At 44.1% G+C, this 17,381-nt stretch overlaps 1 protein-coding gene across 3 annotated transcripts in view; it reads right to left on the bottom strand.

The window, feature by feature from the left end:
* The window catches only part of PTPRE (protein tyrosine phosphatase receptor type E), a 29,823-nt gene extending 16,957 nt beyond the window's left edge, over positions 1-12,866 (bottom strand). The window contains exons 1-9 of one of the 3 annotated variants that reach the window (XM_059821558.1): positions 12,770-12,866; positions 12,433-12,506; positions 10,565-10,701; positions 6,102-6,192; positions 5,493-5,569; positions 5,333-5,369; positions 4,436-4,533; positions 3,251-3,370; positions 975-1,153 (exon numbers count right to left, since the gene is read on the bottom strand). In XM_059821558.1, coding sequence (XP_059677541.1) covers positions 975-1,153; positions 3,251-3,370; positions 4,436-4,533; positions 5,333-5,369; positions 5,493-5,569; positions 6,102-6,192; positions 10,565-10,701; positions 12,433-12,506; positions 12,770-12,828 — 872 coding nt within the window. In that variant the 5' untranslated portion in view covers positions 12,829-12,866. The remainder of the gene's footprint in view (positions 1-974; positions 1,154-3,250; positions 3,371-4,435; positions 4,534-5,332; positions 5,370-5,492; positions 5,570-6,101; positions 6,193-10,564; positions 10,702-12,432; positions 12,507-12,769) is intronic. The other 2 variants (XM_059821561.1, XM_059821559.1) reach the window with 2 other exon arrangements.
* Between the last annotated feature and the right edge of the window lie 4,515 nt (positions 12,867-17,381).

The raw sequence follows: 17,381 nt of genomic DNA, 5'->3' as shown, positions 1-17,381 counted from the left end.
TCTTCTGTACAACACCTGGGAGAGAAGAAGAATCCTAGCAAGGCAAGGTCTGGATGGAAATGAAGAAACAAAAACGCTGGCTTGGTCAGGACAAACATGCTCTTTTTCGATAGTACGCGCTTCAAGGACTCTTGGAGACTATTTCTAGTTGTCTGACACAAGCAAGAGAAATAGAAACAAATACATGAATTTACAGCCACTTCCTTAAAAACAAAACCCAGAATGACAAAGCTGCTATTCTTTTCTTTTTATTCTACCCTTGCTATGATAATTGCTCCTGAAAAGACACTTCTTGCTCAGTTCTGAGCTTACAGTTGCTATAGAGATTGCAATTATTCTTTTAAAACTGATTTGGCATTTGTTTGGTGTTTGAAACATAACATTTCAAACAGTTTAGCACAAGTCTTTACTAGCAGGATGTTCATGTGTGTGTGACCGAATGAGTGGGAATATGTTCTGTATCGGTACATAGTACATTTTTAAAATTGCAGCATTCAAGTCTCTTAAATGCAAGTCTTTATTCAAAACTTTCTAGGCATTTAATAGATAATTTACATAGCAAACTGCAATTTAATGGTGGGAGAAGTGGGGGATGAATTCTCAGAGGGGCATTTAGCAGCAAAGGTCGCAGATTTGTATTACAAGTCTGTTTTTCTGACAAAGAGCATATTTATACCAAACACTGGGTATCACTCATGGATAAAAAAAAACCCAAAACAACAACTTCTGTTTGAGTATTAAAGTGCCAGCAAAGACAGATCTTTTGAAATTGTTTTTACCCTGGGCTCTCAGAAAGCTCAGCCTATTACTGCCCTTTACATATATGAACATAAATATGTAAGTAAATACATATATACATACACACACACAAACAAACTTCGTAGTCTATGAACAGAAGATTAAAATTTAGCCTTGATATTCTACACGTAACTCCAGGCCAAGCTAAGAGAATGGCTTGGAGAGCACATACATACCTACAGTGAACCACAATTGGTCCAGCATGGGCAGGATTCAACGTTTTGACTTTTTTCAGGAATTTCAGCATCCCGATAGGTGTGAAAGGCACCCCGAAATCAGGCCAGCTGGTAAAGTGAAGCTGCGTAACGAGCCTCGGAGCTTTACAACCGTCATGAAGCTGCAGGGAACACACAGACTCTGAGTCTGACGTTTCATTTTTCATGCAAAGATTTATAAACAAACTGCTCTGGTTATTTATGACTTTAATTCCTGCAACACTCGGAGCCCGACTCAAGGATCAGAAGTTTACAGTGTACGTAAAAGACAAACACAGAGTAAAATTACCATATATTATTAAAATGCATCTTTGCAGTGAAAACTGGAATAATCCCAGAGCAGGAGTGCAAAGAGTAAGACTCACAATTTACATTAATAACGGATCAAATCCTAAGTCCTTTTTCACTTACAAAAATCTTCACACTTCTTTTAGCAGCCTCAGATGAAACTCACAAAATTCAGCCTAAACGTTCAGGATCTGCACCGCTAAGAGATGCTAAACACCAGCTTTCGCCGTACCGCGTATGAATAATGAAAGAAGGGCTGCCCCTCTAATGGCCAACACTGACAGGTTCACAATCTGTCCTGCTCTTCAAGAATAACAGAGAATCACAGAATCATAGAATCACTAAGGTTGGAAGATCATCAAGTCCAACCATCAACCAAAAAAAACCCAACAAACCCATCACCATGCCCATTAAGCCATGTCCCACAATGCCACATCCACACGTTCCTTGAACACCTCCACCCTTTCCCTGGGCAGCCTGTCCCAGTGCTTCACCACTCTCTCAGGAAAGACATTTTTCCTAATATCCAGCCTGAACCTCCCCTGGCACAACTTGAGGCCATTTCCTCTGGTCCTATCACTCGTCCCTTGGGAGAAGAGACCAACACCCACCTCCCCACAACCCCCTTTCAGGCAGTTGTAGAGAGCGATGAGGTCTCCCCTCAGCCTCCTCTTCTCCAGACTGAACACCCCCAGCTCCCTCAGCCGCTCCTCATCAGACTTGTGCTCCAGACCCCTCACCAGCTCCGTCGCCCTTCTCTGGACATGCTCCAGCACCTCAATGTCCTTCTTGGAGTGAGGGGCCCACTTGTAGAGAAGATACTACAGAAGCGGCGCTCAGCATCGTTTCACCTGCATTCACTAACCACAACCTATCCTTAAGGTTAGGAAGCGTGTCTGTCTCACAAGCTTGCAGTCTGTTGGCCAGGGTCAAGGCCATTGCTTTCTAACTGCAGAAAGCCGCTTGCTTTGGTAAGGTTACCTGCTCTCCATTAACGGACAGCCAAATCCTCCTAACACATACTCAGCAGTGATCAACAAGTGAAAGGCAGCTGGGTCCGTTCATAAACTTTCCAGACCTTCAGCTTATCCACAGTATGTACATCTCTGTAGAGTTCCTTCTTTCCCATTCTGCCTCTGAGCACAGTTTCTCTGAGCACTTTTATCAGCGATGCCTTATCTGCGATCACCAGTCATGCCGAAGCGATCTGCACGCTCAGTCAGCAGAGACTGCCTCACAGTTCAGAATCTGCAACTAATGCTGAATGAATCCACCCGTATTTTGAGGGGTTCTGAGCTCTCCAGGTACTTCTACACAGCTATACGTGGTTTATCACCTCTCACCAGCCCATATTGTCTTCAGTCTTCAATCTGAATTAGACGGGTGTTGCGTTACAAACACAGCAGCCCTCCCTTTAGGGGGTGAGGATCTCTAGCAATCTGCTCCCACATGAAGCTACACACCATGGACAAGCACAAAGTCTCTCTGATTATCTAAAGCTTTAACTTGCACCAGAGACCAAGGATACCACCGAAACCAAGCTGCAATGCTGGCTGACTTTGGCCAACTGATATCCACAGTCTACTCCAAATACCCAAACATACCCAAATTCACTCATTTATTTATCTATGCAATTTGTCCCCAAAAAGGTCAAGGCACCGCTCCTGTGCTCCCTCCCTGACAGTCACAAGGAATGACTTTCTGTGGCCCCTGGCTCCAGGCAAGAAGAAACCGAACAGAACCTCTTGCAACCCACTGAACCGTAGCGGACGCTGCGTGTGCTGACCCGCAGCGCTTGCTCACCCGCCTAGGAGAGGTGTCACACCCCTCCCGGTTTGCAAATGCGTTTAACTGATTTCCTGAATTTCTTTTAAGCAAATATTTGACATTGTAAAAATTTGCTTCAAAAATTAAAATGAAGACCCAGCGAGAGCATTATAGTTACTTACCGACTGCACGCAGAACTTGCGAATGGTGTAGTCCACCAGAACTATGCAATCTTCCACGGACACGCGGATATTTCCGTAAGTCCAGCACCCTTGGTCAGGCCAATACTGATAACATTTTTCCTGCACAAACATACAGTGAGTTTTCTAACACTGAGTCTGCTTCCACTGTTGGTCACTCATAAAACAATGAAGTTACTTGAAAATCGTGTACATACGCACGCATACGAGTATGCAGAGCTTCTCATCCGGCACAATACAGCTTTAACGCTTTGCTACTGCTATTGATGCTTAAATTTATGCAGAGAAGGTGAGAAAAGCTTTGAAGTTGTTTTTTAACCTAAACAGCTTTTGGTTTGGTTTGGTTTTTTTGTTAGGGGGTGCCTAACTGCAGGGACTGTGATGTCTTGACTCTTTATTTTTATGCTTTAGGTGTAGTCACCAGAGAAACAAGGTTCACTTCTTGGACACACATGTTTGAGGACTTGATATATTTCAAATAAGGCTGTAGCATGCTCAGTGTGGCAAACTGTCCCCCAGGGGAAAAGAAAATAATAATAATAAAATAATAAAATAATTAAAAAGCAGCTTTTATGTTTCTGATTATACATTTCCTTAATATTTTAACTTAGTTTCTCAAGTCTGCGAAGCGGGAATGAAGTGAAATGTTTCATGCTACTCGTGTGCGTCTCGGCATTCAGCCAGTACATGTAGAAAGTCTTGCACAACGGGAGGAGCAAGACGCGTACGAGGAGGAATGGGGGGACAGGAAGGAACAGCATCACTCTCATAAGAAAAAAGTGTTGTTTTTTAATTTTTACATGCATGTGCAGAAAGAATTTTGAAACCTAGCTCTCAGAAAAATGAATAAAGTTTTTATCTTCCTTTCTAATCAAACCCACCCACAAGCGCAGCCTTACGCTGTGATAACACAGGCCTGAGAATTTGCCTTTGGCTATGGGCTATGCAGGACAAAATTAGCTATCAGAATTTTCTCCTTGAGATCTATGTATATGGATTTGTATCTTGGAAATGAAAACTACATTTATGAGCAGAAACTCCAATGTGCTAACAGGGACTGGAGAAGGAAGCGGTCAGAAACGCGACTGGCCAGATGCTGAGCGACCACGACTGCTTTTGGAGCACGCTCTCGTAGAGACATCCCAGAGCAAACTGAAAGCTCTTTACCTCTTTTCTTTCTTTCAGGTTGGTTAACATGACGATAATGGCTGACTTCTGCTCCCACATCATCCTCCAGAAATCATTAACTGTTTCTTGCTTCGGTCCTGCAGACAGAATACAGCTTTGCTCAAGAGGGGTGATGGAGACCAGCATGAACACCCTCTGCCCCTGCGCGCTGGGTGCCCACCCAGATCTGTGCTTCCTGCAGACTGCTCAGGTTTTGAATATACCATGTATTTCTTTAAAAAATATCATATTTTCTTTTACACTATCATATGCACTCAAATCTATGTTTCTAGCAGATATCTCCTCTCTTGAAATATTACTAACGTTCTTTTAAGTGGGCTACGGCAGGAGCATCGTTTAGGAATTCTACGTTGCAGCTCTCCCCCACGCCGAGGTCCAACATTATGTGGGACCACAATGAACAACTGGTCTTGAGAGCTGCTCATCGTGCCAAGCAGGACGGGAGTATTTTTGAAGGGCAGGGGCAGCTATTGCTTTGTGCCTGGGATTGCGGCAACAAAGTTCACAAAATTTGCCACTAAATACCGCATAAGAATTCATGTGAAAATGCTAATTTCTGTATCAGGATCGCTTAGACAGACTGTATTATTAGGACACATCGTTTTTCAACCCCCCAGTAAGCAGATTAAAAATAAGAAGAGAGAAGCAAAGCGGGGGTGGAGGGGGGAAGGCGAGCCTCTTCGCTCAGAGCAGTATCTGCGGGTCTAAAGGCAGTGGGTTACCTCACATTCGCTTTAATTTCGTTTAAACTGTAACCTCGAAATCCCACCTCACATTTGGCCACCATCTGTAGCTGAAAATAACCTTTAAAACACGTCTAAAATTAAGTACGTTCAGCCATAAGACGTACAGAATAGAGAAATCAGAATAAATTACCTTGTGCGGCGATAAATTTATTCTTTTCTTTATAACCCTATGGAAATAAATATCACAGCCGTTAAAAGATGAAATGCCAATGTACGCAAGCAGAAAAATACTTATTTAATTCACAGTCAAAGTTTGCAGTTTGGCCAACAGTGGAAAACTGTCAACTTACATCTATATACGACGCATTAATGTAGTCTGAAGGTGGGACTCCATCGATTTGGGTCAAAATCACTCTGGAATGATCATCTGGAAGAAATCACATCACAAGCATGTTTGCATGTGAATCAACCTGAAATATCTTACATCCTCACAAAAGGGAGGCCAGGCTAAGCACACGCTTCCCAAACCAGCTCTCTCCTGTATTGCTCCTACTTCTCATCAAGAAAGTTTCTCCACAAACTCTTGCTTTGCTTCCACACCTGGAGGTCAGCAGGACTGCAGCTCTACAATACTGGAAGCCCAAATTTTGCCATATTTGCTTGCCCAAAACTAACCTGAGACACTAAAATATCCACTTAACATAGTGAAATTCGGTAGAACCCCGTGAGAGCTAAGGCTTTACGGCGCAGCACCTGCTAACCGCTGCAGAAAACCTAACGGGAGACGATCAACACTAGAAACATGCCACAAAACAGACAGGTTTTGCACGGACAACATATGAAGAACATTTGTGACTGGTGAAGTTACATTACTTGGGTATTTTCAGCAAATGAACACTACTACCAGCATGCTCAGTGCCAGTTAATCGTCTGATTTAAAAGAAAAGGTAATGTCTTACATGGCAGGATGTTAGGGTATCTGTTTTTCTCCCTGTTTTCTTCCTTATTTGCCGTTTCAAATGTTCCCTGCACATATCCAGGTGTTAATGACTAAAAAAAAAAGACACAAAAGTCAATGTGTTAGAAAACAGCTAACTCTTGACTGCACAAGGCTCAGGGAAAATCTGCATTTATACATATCGCCTTGCAGCCACCAGAATTAAACACATTTCATTTTTTTTCCCCGCAATAACTTTCATTACTCTAAAACAGGAAACCACGTCCTGGCAGATTTCACTACAGAAAACGAGTTCAGCAGTTCTGGAAAAATAAGTAATTTTTCCACCAGAGATGTCAGTTATTTAGAAAATTGTTAAACTCTGAGCCGCTGCTTTAAGTGCCATCTGCCGCGGTGATTCACAGCGCCGTGACCCAGCCGCGCGATGCGCCGCTCCCTCGAGCTCGGCTCCGACAGCTACTTTTAGCAATAACAGTTGGTTCAAGAACGTAAATAGAGTTTGATTGTTAATAGCTGACTGCTAAGGACATTAAATATCAAACATCTTGCCGAGACCCGCAGGTGAGGGCCCAACTCCAGCAGAAAGGGAGGAAGCAAAAATAAATCCCGATTCTTTTATGCTAAAAGTGGCTGTACGAGCACAAGTCAAATTCTGCAAGGAATCAGCGAGATCTAAGACTGCAGATAAATTTAGTCAAGCTCAAAAAAATAAAGCACTCTTGCAGAGTAATGAGATGAAAGGAAGAAACGGAGAGGAAGAGGGTGAAGATGAAAACAAGGAGGTGACTGAGGTGGAGCCCCTCCACCTCCACGCAGAAGCTGCTGAGATACCACCACCGTGGCCAAGCGGCCGAGCTCGGGCTGTGGCGGAGAGCCCCGGGCAAGGGGAGAGTCGGAAAAGGCAGCGTTCACCAAGAGACTTGGCCCGAGGCTCCTGCCCTGCGCTTTCAGCTGCCCCCTCACTGCGAATGCCGTAAACAAGAACCAAGTTTCATCAAGCTTCTTGTATTGAACCCCTAAAAAACAGTGTTAGCATGTTGGATCCCACCGAGGTAAAATCCCAGCGGTTTGGGAACGCACAACCACTTTCTCCCACCCTTCTACCTCCCACCACCCAGTCTGAATCACACGGGGAAAGGGAAAAAAATGGTAAGCGACTGTACAGCTTAAAGCAACTGTCCTGGCTTGCCTGGCAGTGAGCGAGGCTCGGAATTTCCCCTTAAAAGCAGCAATCCGTGTTGTCAGGGTGACACGGGATAAAAGGGGGAGCACGGGGAGGACTTCTCCACCGCCACAGAGGAAACAGCAACGTGTGTTTGTGGGTTTGATTTTTTTTACTTATATCACTTAAACTTGCGAATGTAAGTAGAAGAAAGGAGAGAGAGAGAAGGTTGAAAAAAGAGTTGAAAAAGAAAGCTGCTTTTAGCAAACTGCTTAATTCCTTTTTTGAATGAAGACCATGGTTTTACTAATTAAGTACATTTACAATTTAGAAAACACAGAAACTTAATTTATGTTTCACATACAAAGAAATAATTAGCACTTCAAACACAATTTCTTCCAACTTCAAAAGTCAGGCAACAAATTCCCAATAAACAGTCATAGAAGTTCTGCATCTTCATGTGAAAAACACAGGAAAAGTAATTCTCCCCGGCAAAATAATCTCTCCATTCCCTGCTCCTCACTCCTGTAAAGCCCTGGCATCTCCCTAGAAACCTCCTTTAACATCACGCTGCACGGCTTAGAGCGGGTGTTGAACCCCGGTGCAAGGACACAGCCCGTTCCGCCGCTCCCACCCATCTTCAGAGGGGAGGATGTGATTCATCGAGGATGCACTTCATCACGTCCTCTCCATCACCCTGCGAATCACGAGGAGCCGATGAGTCTCGGTGGCACTGGGTCATCTGCTGCCACCGCAGCCTTATCTGTTCCTACTCCCCAGGAATCCTAAAATCTCTCTGAAGGTTCCGAGGGGCTCGATCTACCCCACCATCGCCTCTTTTTCTCCTTTTTTTCACTGCACGAGCCACAGGAATGTCTTAATCAAGTCAAAATTAAAATTTCAAAAGCAAATTCTTACGGGAAGGTTTTCAGACATTAATCTGAAAATCAAGGCAATGAGCCAGCCATCACAAACTTCAAACACCCAGCTCACTTTGCATTATGGATGATAAATGGAGGTAAGGGCCCATATGGAAAGAAATAGATTTTTTGTTTCTTCTTTTTTTCTTTTTCTTCTGTCTAGAAAGAACACACTCTTTCTAGTGTTCTATGCTCACAAAGAAATCAAATAATAAAAAAATGAAACAACTGAGGGTAGAAGGAGCCTCTGCTATTTTGGTTACTGTACAAGTGCAACAAGTGCAATGTACTTCTTAAGGGTAATTTAGGCTTTAAGGATAAAATAAAAAATACTGAAGAACACCATTAGGCACATAAATCTAAGAGGACTGTCCTCAAAAATCCTTTCTAACTGCTGCGTGTCGTCATCTATCAGCACTTAGTTTTTCTTTTCACCAGAAAAATCCCTTGGGACCTCACTTCTTTGGCTGGTGCTCGTGCCTGGCCACTGCTGGCTCCCAGGACTCATTGTTTTCGGCCTAAATCTGCTTCAAATTCGTGACGGAGACGCTGTATCTGCGCTCCCGGAGACGCCTGAACACCTGACACATCAGATCAGGCCGTGTGAAGCAAACACCGCAGTGGGCAGAGATCCCCTGGCGCATCCCCACCAGCTGAGCATCCCCAGCCCTGGGCTGCAGTCAGGGTCCGCCACGGCTCAGCAGCTCCCGCCCAAAGGCTTGTGCAAAGGGGACGGCTTTGGACCCACCCAAAAACTGCAGGATTTGGCAGCTACGGCTTTGAGGGGCAGATACAGGTGTAACCCCAGCTGGAGGGAGGATGGAGCTGAGTTCAGGGCTTCCGCGTGCCAGGGGATGCTCTGAAGGAAAGGTCATCACACGGATGTCTGAGCTGAAGGGTCTTGATTTCTCAGCCCCTTTCCTTCCCGTTCTGCAATTACAGACTTCTCTTTGTCAGCTTTCCTGCTTTATACTACAACATCAATCACTCTGATTTTCAACTGTCTTTCACCCTTTCTTCCCCTCTCAGGCTCGAGCAAATAGCTCATACATCCACGCAAGCAGCCACAGGAGACAGCGGGGACAAAAACCCACAGAAGGCATCATGCAGAATTTCTGTACCATCACCCCCCGTCACTGCTCAGACTGCTCAGTTACGGGGACCGGACCCCAGTTTTCAGACTCAGCGCTTGTGTGCAGACAGAAACTCACACACTCCCAGCATGGTGCGGAAAATGATCCAAGCAAAGCAGCTTTTAAGAATAAAAATAAATGGCTTGTTTTGCTCCTGACTGCAGAACGAATTAATCAGGAGAGTCAAAATTCACAGGCGCACATCTTGACAAATTAGTTTTCACATTCATTTTGTTGACTTTGATAAGTATCTCCACAATGCTCCCTCTCTGATAAGGCAAAGGAATTATGTGTTTTAAATATATCATCAAACAAATTGCAGATATAAATATGCTACCAATTAAGAAGGTAACTTAACAGACGGTCTAATCAGTGCACGCATCGGCTTTGACAACTCCGTATTTGACATTTAAGCTACTGCTCTGTTCAGCTTGCTTCTGCTGTGAAGGGAAGTGAAAAGAAATAATAGACGTATGGAAAAGGCCCCCGAATGCAGACGTGCGAGAGTAGACTCATCGCGCCGGGTTTCTCCATAGAAACCGGCTCTGCAGCAGCTCGCACAGACTCCGGTTAAGACTCATCTACACGACCACAGGCGACTGAAGCTCAGGTTATCGGCAGAAAATAAAATCTCCTTCCTGACCAAGGCAACACTTTAAAGAAAACCACTTAAAGTTGAGATACTTCATAGAAATGTATGTGCTAGGGCACAGGGCGCTGCAAATAGGGAAGTGATGGGATGATAACAAAGAGCAAAAGGTCAAATTACCAAAAAAAAAAAAAAAGTCAGACCTCACTAGGGCAATATTAAAGGCCACACTGTGTCTTCTCCTCTACGTACTTCCCATAGAGGTCAAACACTCAGACTCCCCAAAAACACCCTCCACCATCACCAAGAAAATCAATGCTAAAGAGATTCATATTCCATTTTCCTCTCCTCCAGCTTTCAGGCAAATACTAAAGACCTTCTTTAAATGTTAGCAAGTGTCAAACAGTTTATATATTACAGATTTGGCATCACTGTATCATAAAGCAGTTAACCTTCATGATTTTGTCCAGATAAAGGGTTACCACGCGTGACACAGCACGTACAAACAGCACCAGGACGCTCACGCAACAAGTGCCGAGGCTCCAAGATACCGACGTCACGCACCAAACACTTTTAAAAGAATTGTTAATATTTGCAGATGTTTTGATTTGCCCCCCACTTTTCGCCACGCAGCCGTCCACTCCACATGTGAGGACTTACATTAAACTCCTCCCGGAAGAGTTTCCCTTCGTCTGCTGATCGCATCCGTATTTCCTCTTCGAGGTTTTCAACTGGAATAGGGAAATACTTCTTCGGGCCCGAGGGAGACCTACTGAGCAGCATCACCCGTTGCTGTTCTGTCGGTACAAGGAAAGTACGTGTTAAAGGCACGTCCAGAGCAACAGACAACAAGGTATTTCCAACTGCAAATTAATTTTTGTGCTGGAAGATGCCAAAACATACTCCTCACGAGACTTCAATCGGTAATAAAGCTGATTTAAATTAAATAAAAATCCAAAACCACAGGCCAAGTAGTTGCTTTGAGAGCAGAATAAATTAAAGCAGAATGACTATTGGTAAAACTAATGGTTTCCGTATTTACACCAGATTAAAATGTGACCAAGTTTTATTTAGAAAAGGAGAAGGTTCTTTCTGCTGACGAAGAGCACACCAACCCAGAGCTGCTCTGCCACAGGGCAGGGACTGCAGGACAGCTTATAGTATCTATCACTGAAGAGATATGCTAGATTATTTGGGGGGAAAAAACACCAAAGCCCAAAAAACTTTAACTGAGCAGACAACAGAAACTCTGCACTGAGATGAGCTGCTGCTCTCTGTTGCCCCAGATCACCGAAGCCTCAGCCCAGCCCCGGCATGCCATCACTCTGCGGCAGCACTGCTCCGTCCAGGGATTGCTGCCTGGACTTCTCACCACCTAGACCTCAGCTCGCATAGCGCAATAAAGCCTCAGGACACCGTCACCTGCTGCCTTCACGGCCCTTCAAGAGCACAACTGGCAAGCTGGAAATTGAAATGAGCATCCCACGGGCTGCCTGGCAGGACGGCTGCAGGAAGTGGAGGGATTATGCCCGCTGTTCGCTGAAGACAAGTTTTATTCACACCCAAAGGCAAACAGAAAGGCAGACCACTTCTCTACAGTCCAATAATGACAGGGCGATTTCCACTTGCAAACTCAAACTCGCTGGTGGTTGCACTACCCATTCAGCGGCCAGGGGTACTAGCCGGCGCAGGGCCACCGCGGGGATCTCCAAACCGCGCTCGCCGGGGTTCCTGTGCACAAGCACCGACCCAACAGGAAGCTGCCGGCTGTATTTAGAGGTTTGACTTTCTCTATGACTGCCACCGGGTTTGTTAACCCACTCTTGGGTTCACACGCAGCGACGTGGAACCGGCACAAATTCTTTTTATCATTAATTTTTTCTCTTTATTATGGTTGAAATAATTTGTAAGAAAGAAACAGACGGCTCCTCCACGTTTGCTAGGTCTGAACTGAGCCCCACAGAGCAACCCACCCCAAGGGCTCCCCGCTAACAGAAACAAAGCCAGCACATTGAAAAAGCCAGTGGAAAACATTTTCAGCTCCTGTTTTATTTTAGTGCCGCTGGCTTACAATACTGCCCTGTCTCAGCCCCTTCCTTGTTTCTCTTTACGTTAGGAACCAGCCCAATTTCACAAAGAGTTAAGGATCTATTTTATCTCCTTTTAAGAAGAAATATTGCAATCCTTTCTCTGAATACAAAGATCACCGTACCAGAAACCTGGATCTCAGCTGGCATCCTAATAAAACATATAGAAAGAGCACGAGGAACACTTACAAAGAAATATTTTCTGTATCACAACTTAAAGTGAAAATTTTTTAAAACCAACAACTGAAAGTTAAGGTTATACACACACACTTAAATATGGACCTCTATTTTTTTAACCTTTTTCTTCTTAATAACAATCCTGTAACTTATATTATAAATGAAAAGCAAACATAGCTGAGTAACTGAATTCTTAATTAGCAAACGAGCATGTGTGTACACAAAGAAAATTCACAGTGAGAAGGAAAGCAAAGCTCTCCATACCTTGTTCTTCTAAGATCCCATTTGGCATCTTTTTGTCCCCGGAGTTCACAACAGCTTTCCTATGTCTCCTGAACCTGAAATACACACACCACGTTAATCCGAGTAAGTATGCTGAAAGGTAACAAACATTTTTCCCAACCAGTCTTTACCAACCATGTAATTCTGGAGAAACTCTTCCTGTTCATCTTCACAGCGAGAGCCACCACCGCCGCGGCACCCTCCTCTACGCTGTGATGGAGGCTCCTGCCTCACCATAAGTATGCATTTCATTTCCTCCTTAGATCATATCGAAACAAGCCTGAGCTAGTTCTGCACGCAGAGCTCCACACAGACCTACCTGAAAAAATAGCCAGCCAACAGAATGAAAATGATGAAGACCAGGAGCAGAATCAGCATCGAAGTCAGTAGGTCCTTGTGTAAATTGCTCTCCTCTGTAGAGTCTGTGGATTGAACAGAGCAAATGTGGAATGTTACAGACACGGATTGCCTTATCTGGTACAGAAACTCTGCTTGGTGTGTCATAAAGCTGTGGTTCTATGCAATAATCTGCTTGTACTTACTAAAAGCATCACAAATTATTTAATACATGCAAAGCTGAAATTGAAAGTTCAATATTTTTACTTTTCCCACCCCTTCAAAAGCACAACCAAACTACCTGCTGCTGAGAATATCAAGGATAATTTTTGGAATGACTGGTTAATCAAAGAATTTCCCTCTAGTTAGAGTAAGTTTAATGGGTACAAAGTATTAAGCTAAATTTGAAGCCCATTCAAAAGGGTTGCTGCAGCACCCCTACGCACATCAGCTGTTTCTCAGCCAGACAGAAATCACCCAAGAATGCCACCCTTTGTAGAGACTTTATTGACTCCAGGGATACAACATGTGTTTTAAGCACATCTCATTTACCAGTTCCAACCACCGCTGCTGGCTGTACCAGGCTGTAAAGCACACGCTGAGCACGACGGAGGGGAAGGCGGAGGGGACAGTGCAAACTGCTGCAGCTTCTGTGGCTTGTATTATATATAATATATATATAACATATAAATATAAGAACAAGCAGGAAGGATGAGACTTAACAAATGCTTAGAATGGAGATTAAAAAAAATTGAAATTTTGTTTTACCGAGTATAAATTGCAAGTCTCATCCTTCTGTTAATAGCATTTTTATGTATGCAACTCTTTAATTTCAGTTTCATTATGCTTCTGTAACCTTTTAATTCTACTGAACAATTCAATATTTAACACATTAAAATAATTTAAAAAACAACATGTTTTATTTAAGCAAGCAAAACTCTCAACCTTCGCCTTCAGCAAGCAAAATACAAACCTGCTACCTGTTTTTCCTTCCAACCAGACGAATCAATCCAAGTTAGTGTAACAGCAGTGGTAGAAATCTTGCTAAGAGGGAAGGATGAGGGCTTCACATCCAAAATTTATTGCCCGTGCCAGAGGATACAGAAAGAGGCCGATCTTTCCTCAGTTACAGCTAGAGGAGCCACCCGAGGCAGCAGCCCCCACTTAGGGCATCCACTGGGACGGTTCCCCGGGGGTCCGCACCCCCCGCTTTCTCCATCGTTACCATCGTTACATCAGCCTTCCTCATTTGCGCTGTTTAGAAATCTTACCAATGTACACTCTTCCAAAATTAAGGCAATTTTTCACCGAATCACAGAATCACTAAGGTTGGAAAAGACCTGTAAGATCATCAAGTCCAACCACCAACCCAACCCCACCATGCCCACTAAACCATGTCCCACAGTGCCACGTCTACACGTTCCTTGAACACCTCCAGTGATGGTGACTCCACCACCTCCCTGGGCAGCCTCTTCCAGTGCTTCACCACTCTCTCAGGAAAGATATTTTTCCTAATACCCAGCCTGAACCTCCCCTGGCGCAACTTGAGGCCATTTCGTCTTGTCCTGTCACTTGTCCCTTGGGAGAAGAGACCATCACCCACCTCACCACAACCCCCTTTCAGGCAGTTGTAGAGAGCGATGAGGTCTCCCCTCAGCCTCCTCTTCTCCAGACTGAACACCCCCAGCTCCCTCAGCTGCTCCTCATCAGACTTGTGCTCCAGACCCCTCACCAGCTCTGTCGCCCTTCTCTGGACACGCTCCAGCACCTCAATGTCCTTCTTGGAGTGAGAGGCCCAAAACTGAACACAGCATTCGAGGTGCGGCTGGTGCATTTTTTTCTTTTTAAACTACATTTGCACACTTTTAAGGAGTTCTTCACCATTCCTACAGCTGTCTTTGAGAACTGCAGTAGTGATTCTCTCAACACCTCCTGCATTCACACTTCCCTAAACTCTCTCTTTTTGCTTACTTGCAGCAAAGGCTTTTTGAAGAGATCTTGCCACAAGCCCCGACATAAAATACCATGAAAGCACAAGATTACAGTAAATATATAGTAGTACGTAACACCTGCAATATTATAGAAAAGAGCTCATGTGGATAAACCGACTGGCCCGAATTGATCGCTGCAAAACCATTTGTGTGTTGGTTTGTGTCTTGTGAGCAGCTGGAAACTCTCTGGATACCTAATACAAGGTATTAGGGCTCAGCAAAACCTCCTTTAGAGGCATAGGTGCACTGGGAGCATACAAGGAAAGAAGGTATCTCAAGTCAACACAATAGTACAAAGAAAGGGAAGGCAATAAAATGCATGAAGCTTGATTTTTAAGTGGTATATAAAGATAAAAGTGACAGGCATGACAAAACTGTAATCAGAAACCATCACTTGGCAGGGTTTCAGAACATCACTATTGGAAGGAGTGTCTGGATGAACGTGCATCACCAGAAGCAGCTTAACAATTTCTGTGTGGTATTTAGCAATATCGCGCTCTGGTTTTGCCCGTCACAGGCAAAGAGGAGCCACTTTAGCCCACTCCTGAAGCTTAGAAATTTCAGACTCAGTATCTCGGAATCTGCCAGGATTTCGGGGTTTTGTGTTAGGTCTCATCATTGGCTCTGTGTCAAGACCCATGACACAAGGGGGGAAAAACAACAAGTTTGAGTCACGAGGGAATTAAAATTTCCCTCAGTTCATTACACAATACAAAAATCACCCGTCTCTTCCTTTCAGAGAACTGACATACCTCACACCACATTTTTGGGGTGTCTTCAGAAAACTGATTCCCGGACAAACACGCAAAGCCTCAACCCAAGCCAGGAGAAGTTCAACTTCCTGCCAGACTACTGTCTACATTTCTTTAGTTAGGGACAGAGCAACCCCTGCAATTCTCTGCATCAAGACTGCACCTCTCACAGAATCACTAAGGTTGGAGAAGACCTGTAAGATCATCAAGTCCAACCATCAACCCAACCCCACCATGCCCACTAAACCACTACCATTTCACAAGGAAATTAGGTCAAAACCCACAAACAGTCCCTTCTTCAGTTACAAGCGGGCTTAGGCCACTGTAGACTCAGAGGCTGAAAGATCTTTGGCCAACATAACTGTCTGCATATTAAGTGGGATTTTAAGGGGAGACTTAAAGACAGACCTGAAATATCTTTTTAATCAATGCTGCCTCAAAAATTGACAACTGAAAAAAATTATAAAAAAATTTATAAATTTGATGAGCTCTGCCGGTCCCTGCAGTTGTTCTCGATGAATTTTGAGAGAGTTACCTGCTCTGTGGGGCACATGGGGAGCATTGAAAGACTACAATAAAAATTTTATAAAATTTCTATTAAAAAACCTGAAAAAATTGACAATTTTTGAGCTGCCTCAAAAATTGACAACTGAAACTTAATGAGTAAATGCACAGAGAAGAGGCAGATGTCCTCTAAAACAGATCTCTACTGCAGCCACTATCAGGGAAAATTTTCCACTATTCCAACACAAAAAGAGCTGTGGTCCAAAACCACAGGGCTTTCTGTTCACAGCCACACGAAAAAGATCATCCCCAGGGTATTTTTCAGAAATACAATGAAATAGTGACTGTCACCTTGACAAGAGAGGAGGATTATTGCCAGGAGGATGGTGGCAACCCCTCGTGCTTCCCCTGCCACCCACCGAGGCTGACTCATGGGTTCTTCCCAGCTTCATTCCCTGTGCCACCAGCCCAGGCATCTGAACGGCTTTCTGGAAATGTATCACCGTTTCCTTCAGGGTTATGATGTTCCCACTTTCTGTATGTGTCAAAAATAAAACCACCCACAAGAAAAAAAGGGGAACTAACAGCAGTGTACACACATCAGTAACTGTCCCGTGATCCTCCCTCCACACTCTCTCCCAAACTTTGGTTTTCTTCATCCCTGGATCGGTTCCTTTGCATGTAGGAGCTGAACGGTAAAACGGCCCATGAATAAAAGTGTGATTAAAGCACTTTTTTCTCCCTCCACAAAAGCAAGCTCACAAGGCAAGGCACGTGGCTTATCCTAGATTAGCAAGTCAGGTACCTGAAATTATTCCGGTGCTCGACAGAGAACAGACAAGGTACTGTTTATCTGAGCACAGGAGAAACACCACAGCAGACTATTTATTCACAGGTCTGAACTTCTTTTCAAACAACAGAGAACTTAACCCTCCACCTCTCCAAAACTAACACTCAACTGCTGTCACCCATCATTTGGGTTAGACTTCAAGTGGGTTTTTTCAGGGTGCATCCTTCATCTCTGCTGTCCCTTCAGCAGACACCCAAATGTCCTTTAAAGAGTGCTCAGTCAAATCTGACCACAGAGGCTTTTGGGCAGTGACACGTGCCTCTGTTTTGGGTCAGAACTGTTGTTTCAGACATCCAGCCCTGCAAAGGACCCCGACCTCCTCTGACATTTATTTTACATGAAGAGCGGCTGTCACAACACGCGAGACAGACCTTATCCATCACATGGCAAACACAGTGCATGCAATCTTAAATAGTGCCACAGTACAAAATACATGACTATGAATACAATTCTGGTCAAATTTTAATAGAGGTGTTTCGTCACCTGCAGGCACAAAAC

The sequence above is a fragment of the Gavia stellata genome, chromosome 9, assembly GCF_030936135.1.
Source record: "Gavia stellata isolate bGavSte3 chromosome 9, bGavSte3.hap2, whole genome shotgun sequence".
NCBI classification, from domain to species: domain Eukaryota; kingdom Metazoa; phylum Chordata; class Aves; order Gaviiformes; family Gaviidae; genus Gavia; species Gavia stellata.
The sequence above is the reverse complement of the archived record's forward strand: the minus strand, read 5'-3'. Positions and strand labels throughout refer to the sequence as shown.